General features: G+C 35.3%; 1 protein-coding gene across 3 annotated transcripts in view; it reads left to right on the top strand.

Annotated features, from left to right (window-relative positions):
* VTA1 (vesicle trafficking 1) overlaps positions 1–23,687 on the top strand; it is a 34,092-nt gene extending 10,405 nt beyond the window's left edge. For 2 of the 3 annotated variants that reach the window (XM_027901100.1, XM_027901102.1), the window contains exons 2-8: positions 328–422; positions 3,710–3,837; positions 4,495–4,570; positions 8,410–8,521; positions 14,394–14,570; positions 16,327–16,407; positions 22,546–23,687. In XM_027901100.1, coding sequence (XP_027756901.1) covers positions 328–422; positions 3,710–3,837; positions 4,495–4,570; positions 8,410–8,521; positions 14,394–14,570; positions 16,327–16,407; positions 22,546–22,691 — 815 coding nt within the window. In that variant the 3' untranslated portion in view covers positions 22,692–23,687. The remainder of the gene's footprint in view (positions 1–327; positions 423–3,709; positions 3,838–4,494; positions 4,571–8,409; positions 8,522–14,393; positions 14,571–16,326; positions 16,408–22,545) is intronic. The other variant, XM_027901101.1, reaches the window with a different exon arrangement.
* The last annotated feature ends 252 nt before the right edge of the window (positions 23,688–23,939 follow it).

The following is a 23,939-nucleotide window of genomic DNA, read 5'->3' as shown; positions in this document are numbered from 1 at the left end:
CCTATTTGAGAGCATTGCAGACAAGGGTAGTGATAATTTACAAAATCACTTAATGATGCATAATAGTGATACAAACATCAGTTGGAAATCAGTGGGAATAGTCATTGGGGAAAAGAAAGCAATAATCTCACAATAATATCTCCTAGTATCTCTGCAAGACCAAATATATCTGGATTTCACTGCCATTGCTCACTAGTACTGATATCAGTACATTGCTAAACCATGAGTTTGTCTTTCAGATGTGTGGGAGGCGTTGCTTTCTTTGCTAATAAGTTTTACCTTAGATAATCACTTTTCGGTGTTTTTTGTGTTTTGTATCATTTCAAGGCCGTTTGTATGCAATGCAAACAGGGATGAAGATCGATAGTAAAACCCCAGAATGCCGTAAATTTTTATCCAAGCTTATGGATCAGTTGGAAGCTGTAAGTAGAATTGATTGCTCTCCTTTAAAATGATTCATGATATTACTTTTATTTAAGCTTCTGCAAATACAGTCTCTTCTCTGACATTGGTCACTGATGCAACTGTTCTGTATGCAGGCACATTGTATGAATTTAAGTTGTATGTAATAAATTGGCAGAAGGATTGGAAAAGGTAAAGGAAGAGCTAAAGCTGTATGTATGCGTGCATGCACAAACATAACTGAAATTTTGCCTTAAGGTTTTGTGTAGACAACATGAGTTACAGTACTTTATTCAAACGTATTCCCATGCCAAATCATAATTCATTATGAAATAAATGCAGATGTGCTAGAAGATTTTTTAGTGTATTTGCCTTTGATTCCTTGAAGCGTGTGAGCATTATTTTCACTGCTGTAGGACTCACTAGCCTAGTCCTTGAATGCTTTTGAAAGTTTTGACCCAAAACTTGTACCCAGTGAGTTTTTTTTAAATATTCTGTAAAAGATAAAGATACTTCTCTATTAGAGACTGGAGATTTTATACTATGAATTTTTGTAAGTGCAGTCTAATCTGTGTCAGAGATGGCTGTGCCATGCTCTTTGAATGGATCTGATCCTATTACAAAGCCTTAAATAGAACAGATTTAAAAAAAAAGAAAGGTAAAGTTATTGCACAAATGGTCAATATGAATTTTAGGAGCTGTTTACATTCATACCTTGTAGTTTTCAATATTCTCAAAGGAAGAAGTGTGTGGTTTAAGTGTTCATTTGGAAGCAGGAAATAATGTTGAAAAATGAAGCAGTTCTTTGTGTGTTCACTATTAGTAATTCTGTCCAAAATCTAGCCACAGCAGTGCCTGAAGAGTTTGTGTGAAACTAGCACAGCAGCCTTCAACTATGAAAGATGGATGCTTCATCTGTGAAAGTATTCAAGGCCAGGTTGGATGGGTCCTGCCTGAGCAACCTCATCTAGTGAATGGCATCCCTACCTGTGGCAGGGGCGGTTGGAGCTAGATGATCCTTAAGGTCCCTACAACTCAAACCATTCTGTGGTTCTAAGATTCTTCAGGAAAAAAAAAGAAACATGAACTATTTGGGTTTTTTTCTCATACCTTGTGCTTCTTGCTATGTTTTATAGCTGATCTTTAGTAATGGAAAATTCAGTGCGCAGTGACTTCTTGGTATGTTATTCATCAGATTTTGACACCTTTAATGGGTCTGGCTTTCATACTCAAAGAGGGAGAGAGGTGGCAGGAGAGGTGAGATTAAAATTCCAGAAGATTTTGCTCTTCATTTCCTAAGGATTGTTGAAATTTGTTGGATCCCTAGTGGTACTGCAGCATTCAGTTACCCCTTCTGTTTCAAAGGTGGAAAGACTAGAAGAGCAACAAGTGTCCATGCTTTCATCTTTCAGTCTCTGGTAAGATTGTCTGTGTGACAGCTGATGCGCAGGCATCGAAGGTTCTTCCACATATCCAAGTGGTGGAAGGACGGAGAAAGCACCTCTAAGCAAATGTAGGACAGCAGTTTTGTGGGCTGGGAAGCTTGGGTTTATGGAGAAGTTGTACCTCTGCAGCAGTTTAATAGCGGCCTTTTTCAGTCTGCCCTTAACCACCAGGGGGCACAAAGGGGCGCTGCAGGTCTGCCGTTTCACTGGCACATAAACTGCCAGATAGGACATAAGCTTGCAAACAATCCTGAGCTTTACAGTAGCAAAGAATGAAACAGTGTAGATATAGCTGGAAATTACCAGATCTGTTCTTTGCAAGAAACCTCATAATATTCCAAAATCGTGAATTAAACACGGTGATTTTGTATCCAAAAGGCATGTTTCCCTTAGAAATATTTTTACATAGACTTGTGTTGTTTTGCTTTTCTGATACATGACTGTTTAATTTAAATGTTCAGGGGATTTTTTGTAAAGTTAAACTGAAGTAGCTTGATTTTTAGGTTCAAATTTTGAATCAACATTTATAACACCAGTACTGCTTTATTGAATCACAGTCTGTGTGATGGGTAATTTCAAAAGTAAATAACTTGGTTAACTTTAATATTTTTAGAAGTGTATGTAACAACGTCAGTTGTGTGTTTAAAATAATCTCCATTGAATGTCAGATCAAGTATATAGTTATTCAAGTACAGTTATTTTCTGCGTGTGAGGTATATAGACAGGCTGGGGAAAATAAATGTGTATACAAACAACTTTCTTCCTGAGTTAGTGTTTCATCTCAGTTACATATCTTTCAGTTTACAAATTGTGGTACTCTCACAAGAAAACTACACTTTGTGGAGCAAATACTTTTTAAAAACTACTTAGAATAGTTGTTGACGGGAGTATTTAAATTTAAAATTCTATTTGGGAAGCTTATATTTCACCATTGAAATCAAGTAACTTTTCTGGCAACATTTTAAGTCTTAAAAAGTTGGCAGCAGTCTAAAAAATATGGAAATGCAGCCTGCATGATTACATTTTCTTCACACGCACAATGAAAAATAACTACCATTCAGAGATTGTTTTCAAATCTTTTGGCAAAATAAAGATTGCAGGTTAGTATCATGCAGTTTTCCTGTTTTTGTTCTCTAAGGATAACCTGAGATTTCCTTATGTGCAAACAGTAAGCCTATTCAGAAGCTGTAAATCCACCTGTTGTAACTGTTAGAGGGTTGTTTGCTTTACTGATTTTTATTAGGAAACCTGAAGATTCTTGTACTCTAACATCTTTGAAAAGAGTTCTTGAATTGAAATACACTGCTTACATTGAAAATTCCAGTAAACCCATAGGTCACTAGACCAGTCAAGGTAGGGCTCACACACTTTGAAAGATTTAATAACTTGCAGTGAAATAAGCTTTATAAGAGGGAAGATACGTGATCACTCTGATCTATAGCACCTTTTTAAAGCATGCATTACTTTACTGATTGAACTGTGTTGTCCTGACACAGGCTTCAGAGTGCCTGGTCTTTTGGATACTAAGGGGAAAAACATCTGTAGCTATTCCTTCACAATATTGTAGTTGTGTTTATTTTTAACTTTTATGGGGATTTTCTGTGTTTTTTATTTTATGATTGAAGATTCAGAGCTACTTATTCATGTTTCTCATGTTTCTCTCTCCAAAAGAATGTGCCTTCTCTTTCGCACACTGCTTTTAGCATTTTCTTATGTTAGAAGCTGGAAACTTGTAAAATGAAGTGTATGTTGTTTCTTTTTAATGTGTACTTGTCTTTGTTTAAGTCAGCAGATTCATTTTGTGTTTGCAGAATTGCTAGGGTCTAATAAAGTAATTCTTGTATTTTTCCAACACTTTTCAGATGAAAAAGCAATTTGGTGATAATGAAGCAATTACTCAGGAAATTGTTGGTTCTGCTCATGTGGAGAATTATGCCTTGAAAATGTTTTTATATGCAGACAATGAAGACAGAGCTGGACGATTTCATAAGTAGGTGAAAATCTTCCATTTTCTTATCTGAATTAAGATGCTGGTCAGGGAATGTGAATATCCAAACTCCCTTTAATTTGAATGGAAACAAGAATTGAGTTTTAATGCATTCTTTTCTCTTTTAGAAAACTTGATTTGTTGCTACTTGTCTATCTCTAACTTCACACATTATTTGGTATCCTCCTTCTTATGTTCCTTAAGAGGCTGCTAACCTGGCAAGCCTTCTAAAACCACAGACTAATATTGCACTTTATTTGCATCAAGCATGTTATAGTTTCTACTGACCAATGATAGTACAATAGCCGTGATGATCCATTATGTGGTTTGGTTTACAGCAATTACTGTGGCATGTTGATGTATTTTTTGAAACTAATATAGGATTTCGTACATCCTACAGGGAACATTCCAAACTAGGATATAAGTGCAGAATGCATGAGCAGTTTTAAAATATACTGAACATTTTCTGTACTGTAGTCAGGACACCAGTATATTGCTAGATTTAAATGTTGTGAAGCAGGTTCTGTAACATCAGATTAAAAGAAAAAAATAGTGGTATTTGGGTTGAAATAAGCCAGTGTGATCTAAAAATGACAACTTGTAAACTGTGATTCTGAAGACTGACATTACCAAGTTAGTGAAATCTTTTCTCTATTACAGAAACATGATAAAGTCCTTTTATACTGCAAGTCTCCTGATAGATGTTCTAACGGTATTTGGGGAGCTCACTGAAGAGGTAAGTGTTAGACATACGAGTGTATTACGTGATTTCTTTTGCTAGCACAGATGTTGCTTTTATAATGTGTGAATATGAATTTCAAAGAACATATGTTCTGATTGTATAGTCTTAGGCTTGTTAATAAGTCGTAAGGAATTGTGTTAATTATTTCAGATAAATCATACGTGAAATACTAGACAGCTGTTGTCTGTTAGAAGATGCTTCATGAGAAGTATCAGTTATAAATTCAAAGTTTGATTATTACTGTTGGACACATAGCATTATATTGAACAAGTGGGAATGCTTATAGAGAAAAATGATGAAAGGTTCCTGGCTTTTTCCACCTTCGCTTTTTTCCATGCCCTGCTTGGAATTCACAGACTTGACATCCCATATGTAAATCCCCAATCCGATAAGTGTGCCTAATGTGCAAGTTGTACTTGCTCAGTTTAAAATGCAGTTGTTGTGGCTATTTTAATTTGTAAATTTTGGAAGGAGGGTAAAAGAATAGCTGTAATAGTGGTGCACTTCTTTTATACTATGGGATGTAAGTGTAGATATTGAAGATAGGTCTTACCAAGAGAAATGCTTGGCCAAGAGTTCTTTTAAGTTTCTGTATTACCCACAGCCTGAGACTTAAGCAATCTAAAATTCTCATTTATCAAGAGGCACAAGTAAGTTTGCTCTTTCATATGTTCTCTTAAAACTGGCTGCTCTGCACCCCAACATCCTTTACTGTATCAAATAATAACATTTTCTAGAGCCAGAGAGTAAATGCATATTGAATTGGATTGAAAACCAGTCTTAGGCTGTAGGAATTGAGTGCACTGAGTTGGTGACTCCTTAGAGGTCTCGAAGCAATCCTCCTTTGAAGATGGAAGAAATTTTTATTAGTGTTGGTGTGAAGTGCTGGTAGTGGTGTGTTTACTCCTGTGTATCAGGGGGTTTTGTTGTTGACACTGAAAGGACAGAAATGCTTTGAAATTGGAAAGAAGCAGAATTCTCTCATTTTATTTAATCAGTGAAGACAGTAAAAGAGAGTGTACCAGAGATACAGGAAAAGGCTCGCACTTCTGTATAGCATCATTACATTTCAACAGTTTCCTTATCCAGTTTCACATGAAGGAGTGATGGGACAAATATGATGTGACTGTCTTAGACTTTTGCAGAAGCTTTTGTTACCCCGAAGTAAGCTCAGCCTGACACCTGGTTATATAGTATGACATCTATATTCAGATCATCTACCTGTTTTTTCAGCATGTAATTGCCTTCGTATGTATGGATTCTCAATTATTAAAAGGCTTTTAAATCAACAAGAGAAGGCATAGAAAGCAGATACTTGACACCTAGCATCAGAAAATGGGTATTGTATGTAATATGTATGTTTTTAAATGGCAGTGATTGATTATTGGGTAGTATGAATGGATTGTGTCACAAATTAAGAGTGGATGTTCTATATCTCAACATTAGAAGTAGGCAAAGGGATTTTCTGGAAGATGTGTTTTACAAGACACAGCTTTCATCAGGTCAGTAGGAAGCTGTGTGATAGTAGTGTTCTTTTCATTAAGCTCAGTAGTAACGTTCATTCAGTAGGGTAGCCTTCCAAAAAGGGACAGCAGTGCACATTACAAACAAACCGAACACAACAGAATTTTGCCTCTCAGTTCTGGAATGATAACCTTTGCAGTTGGGATGCATGACAGACATGACACTTTGTTCCCTTCTCCTCCCTCCATCCAGCATATTGGGCGTGGGGGGTGCTTGACCCATTCTTAAATACGGTCTCTCTGGGGCACCACCAGCCTGGCTGAAGGTCTCAGCTGTGTCCCACAGTGGGTCTACTGGAGCTAGTTATATCCAAGGTGGGCCAACCCTGGCCTCTCCTCACTCCTCACCCCATGTTGCCAGCACCTGCCCATGGACACCTGATGCAACAGCATCTTCACATTTTATCAATAAATAATTGCCATATTGGAAGAGAGGGGAGATGTACAGACTGTTAAATATTGCATAATAATATATTCTAAAAGTACTATACTCTGGATGATAATTCTGCATTTTGTGGCTCCTAGTGTGTTTGTTTATAATAAAGGAATTTAATCTGTAACACTGACTGACCAGAAATGGTTATTAAAAGAAAGTATTTAACAGAAAGCCAGGTTTTCCAATTGCACTTTTTACTTCTGAGGTGTAGTGAATGTATTTTAATAAACCTGTCTTAAGGATACAATTTTTTTCTGAAGAAAATCTTATTTGCAAAAATGAAGACTGTATCTTTCTCTTGGCCTTCATAAGAGTCCTGGGGGATACAATATATTAAATATGAGCAAGGGAGCTTGCTGGAGATTACTTTTGTATTGTGCCTCTCTTCCCTGTTTTAGATGACAGTGCAATAGGCTTTGTGAAGCACTGTAATGAATGTCAGTTTATTAATTGTCAAAAACTTTGAATTTAATTTTAACCAGGACTTTTAAAGTGACATCAATCTGTCTACCTCAGTTTCCAAAACACTTTACCTGTGATTGTTAGTGTGGAAATTTGAGTTCACCAGTAACTTGCAGGTGGTGAAGTTGATGTGAAGCATGCTACCACAACCTGCATTGTTTATTGGGCCAATTTATTCCATTTATTCTTCTAAATTTCTCCTCTCTGTTTATATTCAGCCTTGATATACATTACCTCAGAACTGTCAGAACTGGTCGTTTCTCATATAACTTATGACAAAGTAGTTAATTTGAATAATCGGTTTAAGATTTGTTGCAACAATTGAGAACTCTTCCTAGATTAAATAAACATTGTTGAAACAGGCCCGGGAAATACAAAGTGGCTAATCTTCATTTCATATTTTGACACATTGAAGGTTGTACCTAGGAACAGTAAAGTACATTTTAAAAAATTAAATGGAAAAATCTTAAAATAGTTAAGATTCTGACATTTATTTCAATCACTCATGTTTTCTGAAAAGAATTTATGGAAACCCAGGTGAAATGCCTTTCCTCAATCTTTTTCCCAGAAACTGAAAATAACAAGAAATCATGTTGATTTTTTTTAATTTCAAACTGTTACCATGGAAATGGAATCAGAAAGGCAAGCAGACGCTTTGCTTCTCACTGCTATTGCTTCATACTGACACCGTTGCAAAAGAGAGTTGCAAAAAAATATATTGACTGTCAGTATAATAATTATTTTTAAAGACTTTTTTTTTCTATTAACTGTACTATTAAAGTTATTGTTAACAGTTTTTTTAAACTTGCAAAAGAGGTCCTTCATCTGAATTATAGCTATGTCATGAAGATATTAAATCAAAATATTTTATCCTGTAATATCCGAAACAAATCACATGTGCATCTACATCAACCTTTCTGTATTCATGCTTTTAAATAAATTTTTAAATTTTAAAATAATGTAATTAGAAAAGATTTTTTATTACTGATCAGCATGAGTAGCATTTTAAGTTTCGGGTATTTAAATCTAAAGTAAATAATCATTTTAAATTTATGGAGATAGGAAACTTTCATCATCATTTCACACTGATAATTACTACACAGTGCTCTACATTTCATACTAGATGGTCTTGGTATAATTTATTTCCTTTTCCTGACATACTGCATTAATTGAAGATCTCCACATTTTCCTTTCATGCTGAGATCCTGTTAGAGCTGTTATTTTTTTTTTTTTTCAATTTACCTATTAATTTCACACATGTTGTTTATCCTTAAAGGGGTGTCAAATGAAAGAGAAAGCCGTTGAGTTTTCTGATCTTCTCTCAAGGTGGAAAACATGTTTATGTTTCTGGTTTGAATGCATAAATTTGTAGAAGTGAGTGGTGAAAATGTCTGGCCTTTTCCCTTCCCCAGAATGCACAGCACAGGAAGTACGCCAGGTGGAAGGCAGCATACATTCATAATTGCTTAAAGAATGGAGAGACTCCTCAGCCTGGCCCCATTGGAATGGAAGGAGAGAGTTTCGGTATGTGTTTCTCTTATTTTCAAAAGAGCAGAGGGCTATGCCAAGGCCGAAATGGATGGTATGCACAGTTCTTGAGGGAGCACCCCACAGGAAGCACAGCTTCCCTATTTAATGCTCCATTCACAATGGGCCACCTTCTGCTTTTTCTTTTCAGCTTCTCCTACTGTTATTTTTATTGGACCTTACTGTTTGATTGACTTATTTAATAAAATATTTTTTTCTTTGTAGTGGAGATTTTTATTTTGAATACAGCTACTCTCTAAGAAGGCATTGTCAGCTTTGAACCAGAACCGTGTATTTCTTTATTAATACCCACGCTGCTTCTTTTAAATCTATTCTAGAAAGTTATGATCCCTTTGCAAGTTTATCCTCTCTCAGAAGTTATATAGGATTTGAAAATAAACTGATCATAGGTGAATTCAACTTCAAAGCAAACACCTGGTTGCAAGACAGCCCCTTTCTCCCTGTACAATAATGTGGGTTTCAAAACAGGTTTATGTTCTGTTCTTTTTCAGTTGGATTTCCTGCCTCTTTGTCATTCATCCTCCTTTTTCTCATGTTTTCAGTGGTCCTCTGGCTACCTGAGCTACCTGAGTTTCCTGTACAGGATTCCTTAAAACCTCTGTAACTGTTAGATAAAGTGGGCATTTCCAAGCACATCCATGTAAGCAAAATGAATGTTTATCACAGCAGGCTGTTTTAAACCTCCTAAATTGTAACTTTTACTGTCTTCTGTTTAATACACTCAGACCTGTCTAAATTGCTGCAAATTTAAAAGGCCTGGCTCTTCAGTATGAAATGTTAGAGACATTCAAAACTTTCTCTTTTAGAACTTTTTAAAGACAGACACACCACTTTGAGCAGACATGGACCAGCCTCTCTATAAAGTAACAGAACACATACTAAGCAAACTCTCTTTTACAGGATCACGTAGATCACATCCAAATCTCTTCTGAGAAAGACAGTTCTGTCCTCTTTTTTCATTATGTGTATATTTACGAAAAGTAACTAAACAATCAAATCAGAGTTGCCATATTTTTATTTCTAATCCTTATAGATTTTACCCTATTTCTAACATACAGATCCGCAAAGTATAAATATATCATTCATCTATATTAATACATAAGTTCATAAAACTTATGTAGCCACCTCTACAAGTGCAAATTGCAACTCCCACTGTAAACATCATCACATCTTTGTCAAATTACACCAGTTTGATGATTAAATGAAAAATGCAACATGTAAGAGAACAGTCTTTTGTTATATTGAATGTAATGAATAGCTCAGTTAAATATTTTTAGCTTTAAATAGGTTCTCTTTAGAGGTCTGGATCATAGTGTGGTAAAGCTCACCTGATTATCTGAAACAAATGTGAATTTTAAACAACTGTAAAATAGAATTTCTAAGTAAATATTACAAAGCTTTTGCTAAAAGTCTGCGCAACTTGTGTAGAAGTTAATTATTCCTCAGCAGCAACAAATAGGTTCTTTCTTCATTTTAGTAATGTGGAATGCAAAGATAACTGACTTGCTCAAGGCTGCAAAAGAAACTGTTGTAGAAATGAAAGTAGAATTCAGGGCTTTACTCAAATCCTTAGTATTCATTGCAGTTCAGTACAGGTGAATTGGTGAAGACTCTTACTCTCATTACCAAGTTATATCTACATGCAACTTAAAAGGGATGCAAGTGCTGAGTGAGCCAAAATTTTAACATCCTTACTGCTAGGGAGCCTGCAAGATCTATAATTTGGCAATATCTTTTTATTGTTGTTGAATTGTATTTCATGTAGAAAGATAATTTCTTGTATTTTCTGAGAAAGGAAATGAAAAATACCTTTTTTGACATTTATTTTGACAGTTAACTCCATAGTGTAGGTGTTCATAATATTTTACACAAACAAGACAAAAACTTTATGTAAAATAATTTTTATGAGAAGAATCAGTAAAAAACATTTTCAATTCTTGCTTTGTGCATCATAAGAAGAAAAGCAGCATTGTTTGAATGTATGACTGGACCTTCCCCATTCCTTTCTGCTTGCTCATTTTCATCCTCCCCTAGCAAGTGGAAAAAGTCTGTTTAAACAGAGTGAAGCTAAGTCTCTGAAGCTTGACGAATTACCATTTTTTTCCAAAGTGTTGGGGTTTTTTTTGTGATTCTTGAAAACTGTACTGTAACTCTTGGAGATGTTTTTACAGCAACATAGGCATGCTTTATGTGGTTCTGCTGTTGGATTTACGGATACTTTTGTCAGGATGCCACCATGGAAACCTTAAAATAACATGCTTAATTTATTAATGCAGTTGGAATACAAGTCCTAGAGTACATATAAAGGTTACTTAGCATTTGCCCTAGGTCATCCAACAAGATTTTATACTAATTGGAAAAAAATGGAAATATTTAAAAGTTCTAAATGGTTATAGTATAGCTATAGTAAACAAATTAAATGTAATTGCTTATACTACAATATGTAATATGTAGTCTACATTTATATTACAGAATTTCAGAAAACATTGTTAGTTCCAACTAGTAGAAGAAACATCACTTTTGAGTTCATTTCTCAATGTTGCGGAAAAAAATTAGATGTATATTTTTTTTAAAAAAAAATCAGTGTTCCAATAGAACCTTACATTAGGAATCTTATAGCAATATCTCAAGCAAAAGAGAAACAATGCAGCAGAATGGGAAGAAGAAAGCATTTTTAAATTAAAATTGATAGATTTTAATTCTCTGAATTCATTAAAAATAAGAGTCTGGAGAATTGAAGAAGTCTGGACTCCTTAAAAATAAAAATTTTTTTAATCTTAAATTTAGTGCACTAAGCTGCTGAAGTTAAGTCGTAATTGGTACTTCCTTACACTAGACAAGGATATGCCATTAAGCCTTGAGAATCCTCTGTTTATACAAAGGTATCTTTGGATAGTTTGTTATGGGGCCAGGGATATCAGTCTTATTTCACAAAGTCTTGCCTTCCATAAATAAATAATAATTTTAAAAACACAGATGTTCTGGGTATACTGTAGCTTTGCAGAAAATATGAAGAGCTCATGGATTCATTATGCTGGATTCAAGCACAAAGGCTGATGAGGTTCCAAGACAAGAAACTCAGCTGGAGCTGAAATGACATGAAAAACAATTGTGTCACTGTTTCAGTCTAGTATTTCAGCATCTTCAGGCAAATTGCAAGGAACTTTGAGTTCTAGGTTATTACTGCTTTATGAGAAAATAATTCTCTAATTTTTTTTAGTGTTCATTCCCATTCCCTGGGAAAGATTTTCTTTCAGTAATGTTATGGGTCTTCTAACTGCAGAATGTAAAAACAGTTTGTTGATTTAAATGTTCTTTTTCAGCAGCGTGAAATCCTTTTATTTGGCACTACTGTTAAAACTATTCACAAATACTGCAAGTGGGTATCTTAAAATGTTTCTAATTCTTTAATCTTTGATAAAGAGTATTTTAAATATTTGCTTTGCAGAAAGAATAGTTACAATGCTTTGATGATATTCGGGCACTTTCAACACCTAAGAAGAGTTAATTTAAACAAACCTCTTTTATGTTTAATACAGTTTAACACTGGCCAGTTGCATAATGAGCAAATCAAACAGTTGAGCTTAATCTTTTGGTACGTATACCTGATTAAAAAATAGATTGCTATTTTGTAAATTGAGCTTTTGCAGGCACTGTAATTAAGGGTGGTCAGCACTGGTAACACTTCTTTTGGTTGTTTTTAACGTTCTCAGACTTTTTTGAGTTCATGTCTTCCGTGGCCAGTGCTGCCTACAGCATTGCACTGTTATGGGAGTGATGAGACCCTGAACTATGCAGTGAGGAACTTTGAAGCTGAAACTGAGAATGTCTTGGGGATAAGATGGGATTACTGCAAGAGAGACACAAGTATGGGGCAAAGGTTGCAGGGATTTGAAGTCCTATTTCACAGAAAGAGAAATCAGAATGGGACTGGCAAAGCAGATAAGGGCAATGGGAAGCTGCAGGGGGCAGAATAAAGGAATAAATGCATTAACAGTTTAAGTCTGGACACAAATTTCACGCTATTTTTTGTAGTTGAGATATGAAGTACAGTGGAACCACATTTTCTCTTACTACCTCATTCTCAAAAGTGGCGTAGTAATTTTTACAACAGGTTTCCCGAAATACTAGTTTCATGCAGACACCCAGCTTGGAGGAGCCAACTTTATGGGTATAATTTGACCAAGCTATAAATAATTTGTAGCAGTGTTAGAAGTAATATTGGGCAGCCTTACCTTCAGACAGCGTGATGAGTATTGTACATATCTATTTCATTCGTCTTATGTATTGTAAGCCTCTGTGTTTCTGTTAATTTTTTTTTCTGAAACTTTTTTTTTTTTTTTAGTTAACAACAAAACCACTGAAAAATACAGCATTCAAACTTACTTCTATCATTCCAATATTATTTAAAAGATATTCAGTGGTTACTTTTGAACCTCACCTCTTGTTTTTTTGTCAGCTTTCAGGCATTAATTTTATTTCCATGCATATTAACCACACAATATTGCAGTATGAGTTACTAGCAAAAAATACAGGAAAGGAAAAATCTAGCTCCTTAAGATACCTTTTGTCTTCCAGAAGTCTACCAGATGTTTGTTTGCATATGTCAGAAACAGTTTAATAAAACTACAGTGTATTTATTAAAGTCCAGTAAAAATGTTCTGACGACACTACTGTTGATTTTACTCTGCTATAAAAGGCTATAAAGCCTTTTTTTTTGGTAAATAGTGTTGTGACTCAAAAAGGTGTTTAGTGAAGGTAGCACCTGAAGTTTTTTCTCTGAGGAAGAGGGTCTTACAGGGGGAAAATTCTTATATTTTTAATAGTAATGTTTCCAACAGTAGATGGTTTAATTATTAAGCAGTATAAGTGTTTGCGTAACACATAACCTTGTGTAGTTGAAGACCAGTATGGATTTCATAAAGAACATCTTTTGGTAGCTCTACACACATTTAAGTTTTGTGCTCCTATATATATTTTTTGTTCCCTTTCAAGAACTGGCTGTTAAAAAAGCAATTCCCAAAACTGTACTTGTTCCATGACAATTGATACAGGAGAATGCATATGCAGTAAAAGAAAATTAGCTGTTTTAAATTAACTGAATTCAAATGAAGGAGCAGAAATCAACCATGTTCTAAATTAACTGGATCATTAGTATAATAAATTGATCACTAGCCTTTAAAGGAACATTGCATAAAGTAGACCAAAACCTTAAGAACGTGATGAGATTGAAAAATAATATATATGTTCTTTGTATGTGCTATGGGATATATTGTTTTTATAGAACATTATGTACTATAACTGTTCTAGATGCAGTTATGACTTAGCTAAGCTGCATTTAGTTTTCTTTTTTGGTATTACTTTCCCAAAGTTCCTCTTTTTTGCTATGTATTTGTGGTTTGATATGGGGTAAAAGGCTTGTCTAGTTTTTTATGAAGAGTTTGTAAGGCAAATACAGTTTTCCATATTCTGATTCATGTATATATTAAAATATAGATTGCTGCATATTTGTACATCTTGTTCAGCTACTGCGGATGCAGTACATGAACCTATAAGGGATTGTTCTTATGAGACAGATCACTTAGATTCAGACCAGTAATTAAATGATCCTTCAATTTGAACAGGAGAGATCTTTGTAAGTGTGTGAGTTTCTAGGTCTTTATTGTATAGTATATTGCTTTTTTATTTTGTCAAATCAACTGTGGGTGGCTTGGGTTGATGTTTTATGAGACAGTGTGGTGGCAATTTTTTTACTAATAAAAATTCAAAAGGAGGTTTTAAAGAAAGCCAGTGTTTTCAAGTGTTTGTACAGAACAGCTGCAGTAATTCCTATTTTGTGTCATCTTAGCAGATGTTGAAAGGGAAGAAGCGGGGTCATCTTCTGTCCATAGTGGAACAACTCAACCGGCATCATCATCTACATATGAAGCTAACAACACACCATCTAGTAATTACACTGGCATACATATACCACCAGGTGCCCATGCACCAGCCAACACTCCAGCTGAAGTACCTCATAACACAGGTATGTCCAAATCACACCTAAAAAATCTTTGCCTTTATTGAGAGACAAACTCTAACCCACTTTCCATTACATATAAAATACCTACATATGCAGGTATTGTGTGGCAAAAGCATCTTCATAAGATAACATTGTAAAAATGCTATTGGGAATACTTTTTTATGTTTTTTAAAATGTGTAATTCATATTTTGGAGCCCTTTGCCGGAAGAGATTTATGGACTAAAACAGTGACTGTCCCTGCTGACAGAATCTTTTGTCTTCTCTAGAATTAGTAAAATGATGTTGCCATCAATACTATAAAGGCTGTTTGAATCTTTCATTTGATAGATCAAATTGTGTAACTTCATTTCATATTTAGCTTTCCTGTGCAGATTGGCTGTTGTTCTTTATGTGGGAACATATCCAACATAATGTTGAAATTGCTACGACACTGTAGCAGTGGTGCCTGATGTAGCATTCTTACTTTCCTTCTTTTTGGTTTGTGCTCCTTTTCCTGTGCAAGTACTTCGGTGTGATTGACCTCAGACAATATTATTAATGGGAATTTTATCCCTACTGCTAAACATATTGCCTCCTACATCCTTTTTCTTATTATGTGCAATTTTTGGACCAAAAACAAGTTTGTAAAAGTCCAAAGTTCCTTCCTAGTTGATGTATTAAAAAAAAAAAAATTGTCTTAAAGAATTGGTGAAGACAACTTTTTTACCTCATGGGACCTTTTTATAATAACCATAAAACATAATGATTGATTAGTGATTAATAAGATTAAAAGTTTGAAAGCTCGATTTCAGTTCTAATGATCATTTATTGTTTAGATACATTGTTATATTATCCCTCCTTTTACTTTCTCATTTTAAAAATGCTTCACCCTATGAAGAGTTCAGGATGCTCTTTTTTCAGTTTTATCAAAGGGAAATCCTTCAGATAGGTGGGGTTTTTTTGGGTCTGGGAGGGAGAGTGTGTTGTTTTTACCATATCTGAAAATTATGGAGTATGTACCTTGTTGGAATACATGAATTTCACTGCAAGTTTTAACCCCATCAATCATTCCATGCAGTAACAGCTAATTTAGAAAAGTGATTATACCATCTTCTTACATAGCAGATGTTGTAGAAATAACTTCATGTTAGTCTGCTATGATCTGGACATATTGCAAAAACATAGTTTTGGATCTAGGCAAATGAGTGTGTCTAAAATGGGAACACATACAAGAAAGTTTCACGGCATGAAGGGCTGTTTCATCACTATTTCTCTTTTAAATCTAGCTAGCTTTTTTATTTTCATCAATTGTTTTTGAAGTAATTAGGAAGGAGATAGTTTGCAAGTGTGATATGACAGGCATAGGGCTTTAAAAATAAGTAATAGAGACTGTCTCTGATATTGAAATGTAGAATTTAAATGTCAAATATAGAAGTTAACTCACACTCTTCTTTAGCAGGTTTTCCTCAATGCTCTAGGGTAACCAGTGTTTCTTGGAGCAGCGTTTTCCTAATTTTTTTATGCTTGTAATTAAATTTCTGTGAAATCCTGTACTGATAAAATGGATGACAGCCTGTATATTCTTCTGTATAATTTTATAAAACTTTTATAGTATGAAGTGAGGGCTTTAAAATTATTTTTTACACATTTTCAGAATTAGTAAGCTATCAGCTGCTGAATTTAAAAATCATTAGCTTCACCTGTTCTGTTTTGTTTGTTTGCTTTTAAAACCTATGAGTAAAAATAACCCAAGTCCATCTTTTTTGCATTGATTTGCAGGAGTGTCAAGTAACACCATTCAGCCTGCTCCTCCGAATATTCCTCTAGTTGATCCTTCCCTTTACAGTGCTCAGTCTGGAGGTAAACTGGTGGCATTTGTATTGTTCATACATGGACATACTGTGTCCTTTTTGTCTCCCCTGCACTGCAGGAAGAAGTTTGAAAAATATTGTCACTGTTATCTGAATGCTACTAATTCCAACATTTTAAAAAGAATGGACATCACCTCGGCATTTTTTTGCTAAGAGTTTAATAGTTTCTGAAAGCTTTGTTGCAATGTGTGTTTAGTGCTGTCTATCTATTTCGAACCCATGAGCTACCATTGTGTAAGGCTTTTTATTATTTATGATTTTACTTCTCAGGTGAGGTTCTGATATACCTAGCAAAGCCTGTATTCCCAATGGCCTTGCTAAGTTATATTTTTGGTCGTTAATACACATTCTCTTTACTTAAAATTTATTCTACAGGGTCAGTGTGTAAGTTATATGTTCACTTCATTAAATAATCACAACATTGCGTTGGTGGTTTTGGTGCAGCATAATTTTTATGTATGCTTGTCGACTACAAGCAGTACCCTTGTTAAATGAAATCATTTATAAGGTATTGCTAATCATGTCATTTTGATGTACCATTTAATCAAGGCTTTTATCTTCTAAGATGCCACCTGCCTTTGATGTTAAAATCACTAATAACCTATAATATCACGCGTATTTTTATGTCTGCTTGCATATACCGTGCTTTGAAGGGTACACATAAATGCTAACCTTAGGGAAACCAGTGAAAGAGTAGTCACTGACAATAAAGCTGGAATCATTCTATATTCTTATTTGAACGCTCATGTACATTTGGACAAATTATTAACTCTTTTCTAGGAATTTTTCCGTCCATGGAATAGATATTTATATTATTCAATATCTGAATGGTATCAGTTCATTGCTCCCTCTAACCACTTACCTGTGATAACCTGTTTTAATAAGTATGTAAATCAAAAGGAATTGAGTGTGTTTATGAGAATGCGTAGTAAGTAATATGGTGTAATTAAGAGACTAAAACCCTTGCTAAGCACCATGATGAATCTAACTTGACCAAACCTTAGTATTTGCATGCCTGCATTCCTCCTGTGCACATCTGTAGTATCACTACAAGTTTGGGTCTTGGAACAGTTCAGTGTTACATTCTTATGAGGGAGTTTTGCATTGGAAGAGGTGGTACAGGTCATACAGATCCTCAGTTCTAAAAGCTTAGAAAGTACATTGTCAGTTATGTAGGAGTTCAAGAGGGCATAGAGCATGTGTCAGTCAGCAGAGATGCAGTGACAGTTTTATTTGTATGTGTAGAATTAAAAAAGCTTGAGAGCAACAGAAAGCATTTGTCTGTGCCTGTCACTGTCCTGTTGTGTGTGCCTGGTCAATGCCCAGACCATCCTCCCCTCAGCTATATATGTAAGAGTAACGGCAGATACCATTCTTCTCGTGCTACTGAGGAGTCCCCTTCATGCCAACAGTACTCTGTTACACAGTAGCCTTGTTCTCTGACCCATAAGTAGATTGAGAAATGCCTGTATCTCTCAAGGGATGTACTAAACTCTGGGATCCAGGAGCCCCTCGGAGTTCCTGAGTTGCAGTATATATATTTGGGCTAGATCCTTGCTGCGTATGTACTATTCCTATGGAACTGAAGTTTCCTTTGCACAGGAAGAAGGAGCCAGTGTTGCCCTCTATAGAGCTAGCACAGTGCAAAGTACGCTTGCTCCATGATTTAGACACGGTGTCTGTGTCTACACTAACAAATTATACACGCCTATAAATATTTGGCATGGAGAACAGCTGGCACAGAACCACTCACATCCATACTATGAAACTTTTAAACCTTCTAAACAAGGTAGCTTTAGAAGAAAGCTCATATTGAACGGTCTGTAGCTTGCTCTGACCACAAGTCATGTCCAGGAATTGTTTGGGAAAGTGCTAGTTCACATGGGCCAAAACCATACTGGAGCCTGTTCCAGCAGGTTGACACTGTAGACAGTCAAGTTTGAGTGCTGAGACGCGTTCTTTGGCACTGTTGAATGTACTAGTATAGACATAGCCAAACAGGATATTCCACATAGTCCTGCAAGACTCTTACTGGTAGTAAGATCAAATGTATATTTTTAGAATAAATTATATATTTTCTTTCCTTCCCATAACATGAGAGAAGCAGTTTGATTAATGCTATGATGGGAGAAAAACTTTTGGCGGAGAGGAGTAGAATATTTTACCAAAAGAATTAAGTTAAAGGAAGTATTCTTTGATTTTTAGTCAGCATGAGTCTTTGAATAGTTGTCCTGTCCTGTGGGAACAGGTTTCAGAGTTTAACACTGACTTTTGAAGTGTCAAAACTTTTGCATTTAATTACTGGTTAATGAGTCTGACAACAGCATGTAGAGCTACACAGCAACTCTGTGTGTTTGTCTGTGTGCACTTCTCTGGTGTAGTTTTCTTAAAAAATTTATTACCCCTAGATTCTGCTAACACTACATGCATTCATAGTTGTGCTACACAGTTTTTATAATATCTTTTATATAGAGCTTTATAAGATCTATAAGATCTATCTATAAGATCTTATAAGATCTACAAGATCTTATAGGATCTTACCATATGCTCCCTTCCAAAAGTGGCATAGTATAGAGAAAGCATTTGTCCATTCTAGTTGTGTGTATTATAATGTAGAAATAATAATTTGACATTGAATGTGCTTTCGTGCACATCCCTTTCGAATATTTCAAGTGCTTTAATGGGGAAAAAGAGAATCTTGTTTCAAAAACTGTTTGTTACCTTTGTCATCACTGTTTTTATGCACCAGTTTGTGTGATTGAAATATTCTTAAATCAACTGCCTTATATTTGGACATCATAAAAAAGAAAAACATCTGATCGGTAGAAAAGGACACTAGGGAGAGGCAGATATATCATGCAAAACACACGCTACTTTCATTCTAAAACTGCTTTTTTTTCCCAACAGGATTTTCAGCAGCTTTGGTCAAATCATTTTCACTTTGTGTTTTTCTTAAACTAAAAGAGTCATGCTTCTTATGGATTCCATATGCCTTTCATGTTTCAGTAATGTAACTACTGTGCTAGTAATTCCAGATTAATACAGAAGCAGGTTTGTTTCATGATTAATACAGTATACTTTTCTCATTTGGTTTTGTATATATCACAGGATACTTTAGGTTGGAAGGGACTTCAGGAGGTGGTCTGGTTCAACCCCTCTGCTCAAGGAAAGATCCTGTAAAACCAGTCACTCAGGACCATGTCCTTTGTGTCTCCCCCTGCCCATGTGCTCTCTCTGTAGTTTGATTTTCTGCACTGAAGGAGGAAGTCTGAGAAAAAATGTCACTGTTAATACAAAAGACAGCTTTTGAATGTCTCCAAGGACAGACACTTTGCAGCCTCTCTGGGCAACCTGTCCCAGAGCTTGGTTACCCTCACAAGAAAAACTGTTTCCTGATGTTCAGACACAACCCTCCTGTGTTTCAGTTTATGCCCAACACCTCTGGTCTTGTCACTAGGCACCACTGAAAAGAGCCTGGCTCTGCCGTCTATACACTCCCCCTTCAGGTATTTATATACATTAATAAGATCCCTCTGAGTTCTCTCTTCTCTAGGCTGAATGGTCCCAACTCTCTCGGCCGCTTCTCATACGAGAGGTGCTCCATTCCCTTATCATCTTTGTGTCCCTTTGCTGGACTTATCTCCAGCATGTCAGTCAGTCTCTTTCTTGCACTGAGGAGCCCAGAACTGGACACAGCACTCCAGATGCAGCCTCACTAGGCCTGCAAGGGACAGGATCACCTCCCTTGACCTGCTGGCAACACTCTTTGTAATCCAGCACAGGATGCCATTGTCTCTCTTCACCGCAAGGGCAGATTGTTGGCTCAAGGACAAATTGGTGTCCGCCAGTACGCCCAGGTCCTTTCCTGCAAATTGCTTAATCCTTAGAATATGTAGATTGAAGTTGGTAACTCATTTCTGTGGTTATACCTTTCATGTAAGGCAGTCATTACAATTAAGTTTCACATTATGTTGAAAAGTTAAGAACACAGAACTGGTTTATTTCTATTTTGTTTGTCCATTGTGAGGTGCTGATTTCAATAGGAGCTCAGGCTACTGAGCACATCAAAAGATCAACACCCTTACTGTGTAAACTTGGGTTTATAAATTTAAAATTGTTAACTTTTTTCCCTCAAGTTATGTCATAATAGCATCTGAAGTAGATTTCATAATAAATAAGGCTTTATGCCAGCAAAACATTAATAGAGCTCATACTGTAAAAATAAGATTAGACGGGTGAATTTAGGCTTGCTTCCAATAAATTAGTTGAATACTGGACTGATGCCTTGGCCAGTTTTTAAAGAATGATTTTGTAGTTTCTCTTGGCACCACAGCATAAAGCCACTTTGAGGGGAACTTGGTCTTTTATAATTTCTTAAAGATGTTCAGTAATGTGGTTAGAGATTGACCCCAGCTGCTTCTACTCTGTGACTTTATGTAGGCTACAAAATAACCGAAGTGTGTGCCTGTCTTTATGCACTCCCTCATTTCTATTTACTCACGTGTGTACGTATTTTAAGAGATTTAATGTGGCTCCACTTATTCAGCAGTAAACTAATATACAGTGCAACGACAATGAGCCCACCAAGTTTTCATGTCCCTCAATGGTTATAATTATTTATTGAAGGGAAGATAAGTAGACTCTTTAGAGTAAGTTTTTAAAAATTGATAAATTAAGCTTAAGAGCACTTACCTTTCTGCTTTTTATTGGAGTAGGGTTTTTTTGAAAACCAGCAGACCGGTTTAGTTTTTAATATTCCCAGGTTTTTTGTTTTATTTGTTCAAAAGCTGTTCTTAAATAATAAGATTGGGGGAAGGAAAAGCAAATACAATAGACATTTTTTGATAAGAACTGAGATTCTTTAGTAAATGTTCTCACAGTATTGCTAACAGCAGTTCTCTTTTGAAAGAAAGGATCCAACTAACTGAAGTTGTGCCATAAAAATGGATTTAACTGTATTCATGTCGTTGCTTAAAGTTGCTTAAATCGTAATTTAATCAATTTTTATATAAAATCTATGGTGGATTTAAAAATGCATTTTCTCCTAATCTGTGAAATCTGTTCACTGCTTATAAAATACTGTGTTGAAAATTATTAAATATAGACATAATCTTTAGTGTTTCATATAATTATTCATTTGTGACTATAAAAATCCGTCATTTACCAGTTAAATTGTTCTGAAAGAACCTGAGTAAAGGTTATAATTTGTCCATTTGTTATTGGAGTGGCATGGGATTAGCCTTAAAACTCCTAGTTAATTTGTGGGTGGAAGGAGGTACAGTAACATAACTGTGCTTTATTTTATGCACACATCACTGATGCTATTCATATATAAAATCTTCTACCAGTTAGGGCTTAAGTCCCTACTATGCTTTCTTGAAGACTGAATGCATGTGTTTGAGCACTGCAGAATTCTCAATATTTTAACTTATGTTAAGAAAATATTCTGATTAATAAGTAACAGATGGTTTATACTATATTATGAGGATATGTTTTTCTAGTGTTCTCCAGTATTACAAAAATGGGCACATTTAACGACATCAATCTTGTTTCCAGTCATCTTACATGTAATTGGAAACACAAAAATTATTTGGGAAAACAGAAATATAAAATGTGTGAAAACATGCTCATGAGGAATTCTACATTTTGAAAAGTTATTCCAGTGACGAAGGAACAGTTTTTAACTGTATTCTGACTCAAATGTATTATTCCTGAAGAAGAGAGCAGAGTAATTATACTGTAAACACAAAAAGCACTGTCTTTGTTTCTTACAGTTTGTAATATGAGGACAGTTAATGTTTAAAAGTTCTCCTATGATGAAGAGCACATCTTTCTCAAAGGTATCGGCTTACTTTTGAAAGGCGCTGGGTCGCACAAATACCAGTGTTTAGAAAGGTGCTCGTATTTTTCAAAAGCCAGAAGCAAAGAAGTTAAGCATTGAATGGAAAAAAAAAAAAAAAAAGAGAACAGAAGAAATATCATAGCTTGGGCTTTGTAACACTACCACAAATATTAGCCTGGTTTTCATAATATTACCACAAGTATAAGTCTAACATAAAAATCATAAGAAAGGAAGCCTAAGTCAGATTTCCTTTATAGTAACTTTGTAATACTTATGTTTTTGCAGGAGAAGTCCGCTTGACTCCAGAGGACTTTGCCAGAGCTCAAAAGTATTGCAAATATGCTGGCAGTGCATTGCAATATGAAGATGTGAGCACTGCTGTGCAGAATCTACAGAAGGCCCTCAAGTTACTAATTACAGGCAGAGAATGAAGCCTTTATTCAACAGTTTCATCTTTTCCTTAAAAGACTAACATCTTATTACTGTACCTGTTAGGGAAGTGGAGAAATTCTCAATTGCATCACCCAGGACAGTGAAACCCCTTTTCATTGTCAGATTAGCAATTAATGGTACAGTAGGAATCTCTGTTTTCATCTTACAGACAGTGGAGCTAGAAACATGAATGCAGTGGCTTGTTGTAAGCAAAATACTGAAGAAAGTACTGTGAACACTGTGCAAAAGTTAGAATACTTTCAGTATTTAGATTATCAGAATGGGAAAATGCTGACTGTAAAAGGCTTGAGAATTAGGATGTTCGGTTAAAATTCTTACTCTTGTTTTATTACTCCAAACAATTATTTAATGAGTATAATAGCTTTAAAATGGTAACTAAGATTAGTGCTTTCCTCCTAAATGAGAGCATGTGAGAAGGCTGACAGATCCACAATGGGAAGAACTTTGTTCTGTATTTAAATAATTTCGGTATTTGTATTACCTGAGACATAAATCAAGGTTGAGGGAGACTTGAGTACCTTTGCATTTCATTTTAAAATGTGCTGGAAAAAAACATCTCTTGTTACTTCAAAGGGAGTAATTTTGATGTGTTCCAACCTAATCCCCTACGGCTGCATGGATTGCAACATGTGTTCTTGATTATTGGTTTTTGCTCCTTCTGTGTGAACACTTCACAATTTTGTATGTCTATGGGTAATTAAGAGAAAGTACTAACATTTATCAGCAATGATCCTGGAAGTGGAGGCAGAGGTTCTAAACAACATGAACTTTTAGGGAGATTTACTTCATTTGCTTCATTCCATCTTTCTAAAAGGCTGAAAAAAAAGCTTTTTCTTCAACCATTAAAGCAGTATAGGTTTGTCTCTGGTATTAGTGTCATAGAGTTTCATATTTTTGACTGATATTTTTCCTGTCTGCTTTGTTGTGGAGACTTTTTGGACTTGGGATTTAATTAAAATATCTTGGAAACTGGATTTTGAGTCTTTATGAGGTCTGCCCCTGCAATTATAGAGCTCTTGATTGTTAAAAGTCCCTCCATGATGTTTAAAAGAAAGGATAAGCAGTCTTTTAACTGGCATGACATAATAATCGAGTACAACATAAAGCATGTCTGATTCATGTAATAATTTAAATGACATTTTATCTGATCTTTCTTTCCAAGCTGTACTGCTTTGCAGTGACTAAAATAAGTCTTATATTCAAAGCAAAAAGATGAGGAAAAGAAA

The sequence above is a fragment of the Empidonax traillii genome, unplaced genomic scaffold (assembly GCF_003031625.1).
Source record: "Empidonax traillii isolate 1590-97213 ecotype Southwest subspecies unplaced genomic scaffold, ASM303162v1 scaffold762:size303542, whole genome shotgun sequence".
NCBI classification, from domain to species: Eukaryota; Metazoa; Chordata; class Aves; order Passeriformes; family Tyrannidae; genus Empidonax; species Empidonax traillii.
Note: the sequence above shows the minus strand (reverse complement) of the source record. Positions and strands in the feature narration are given on the sequence as shown.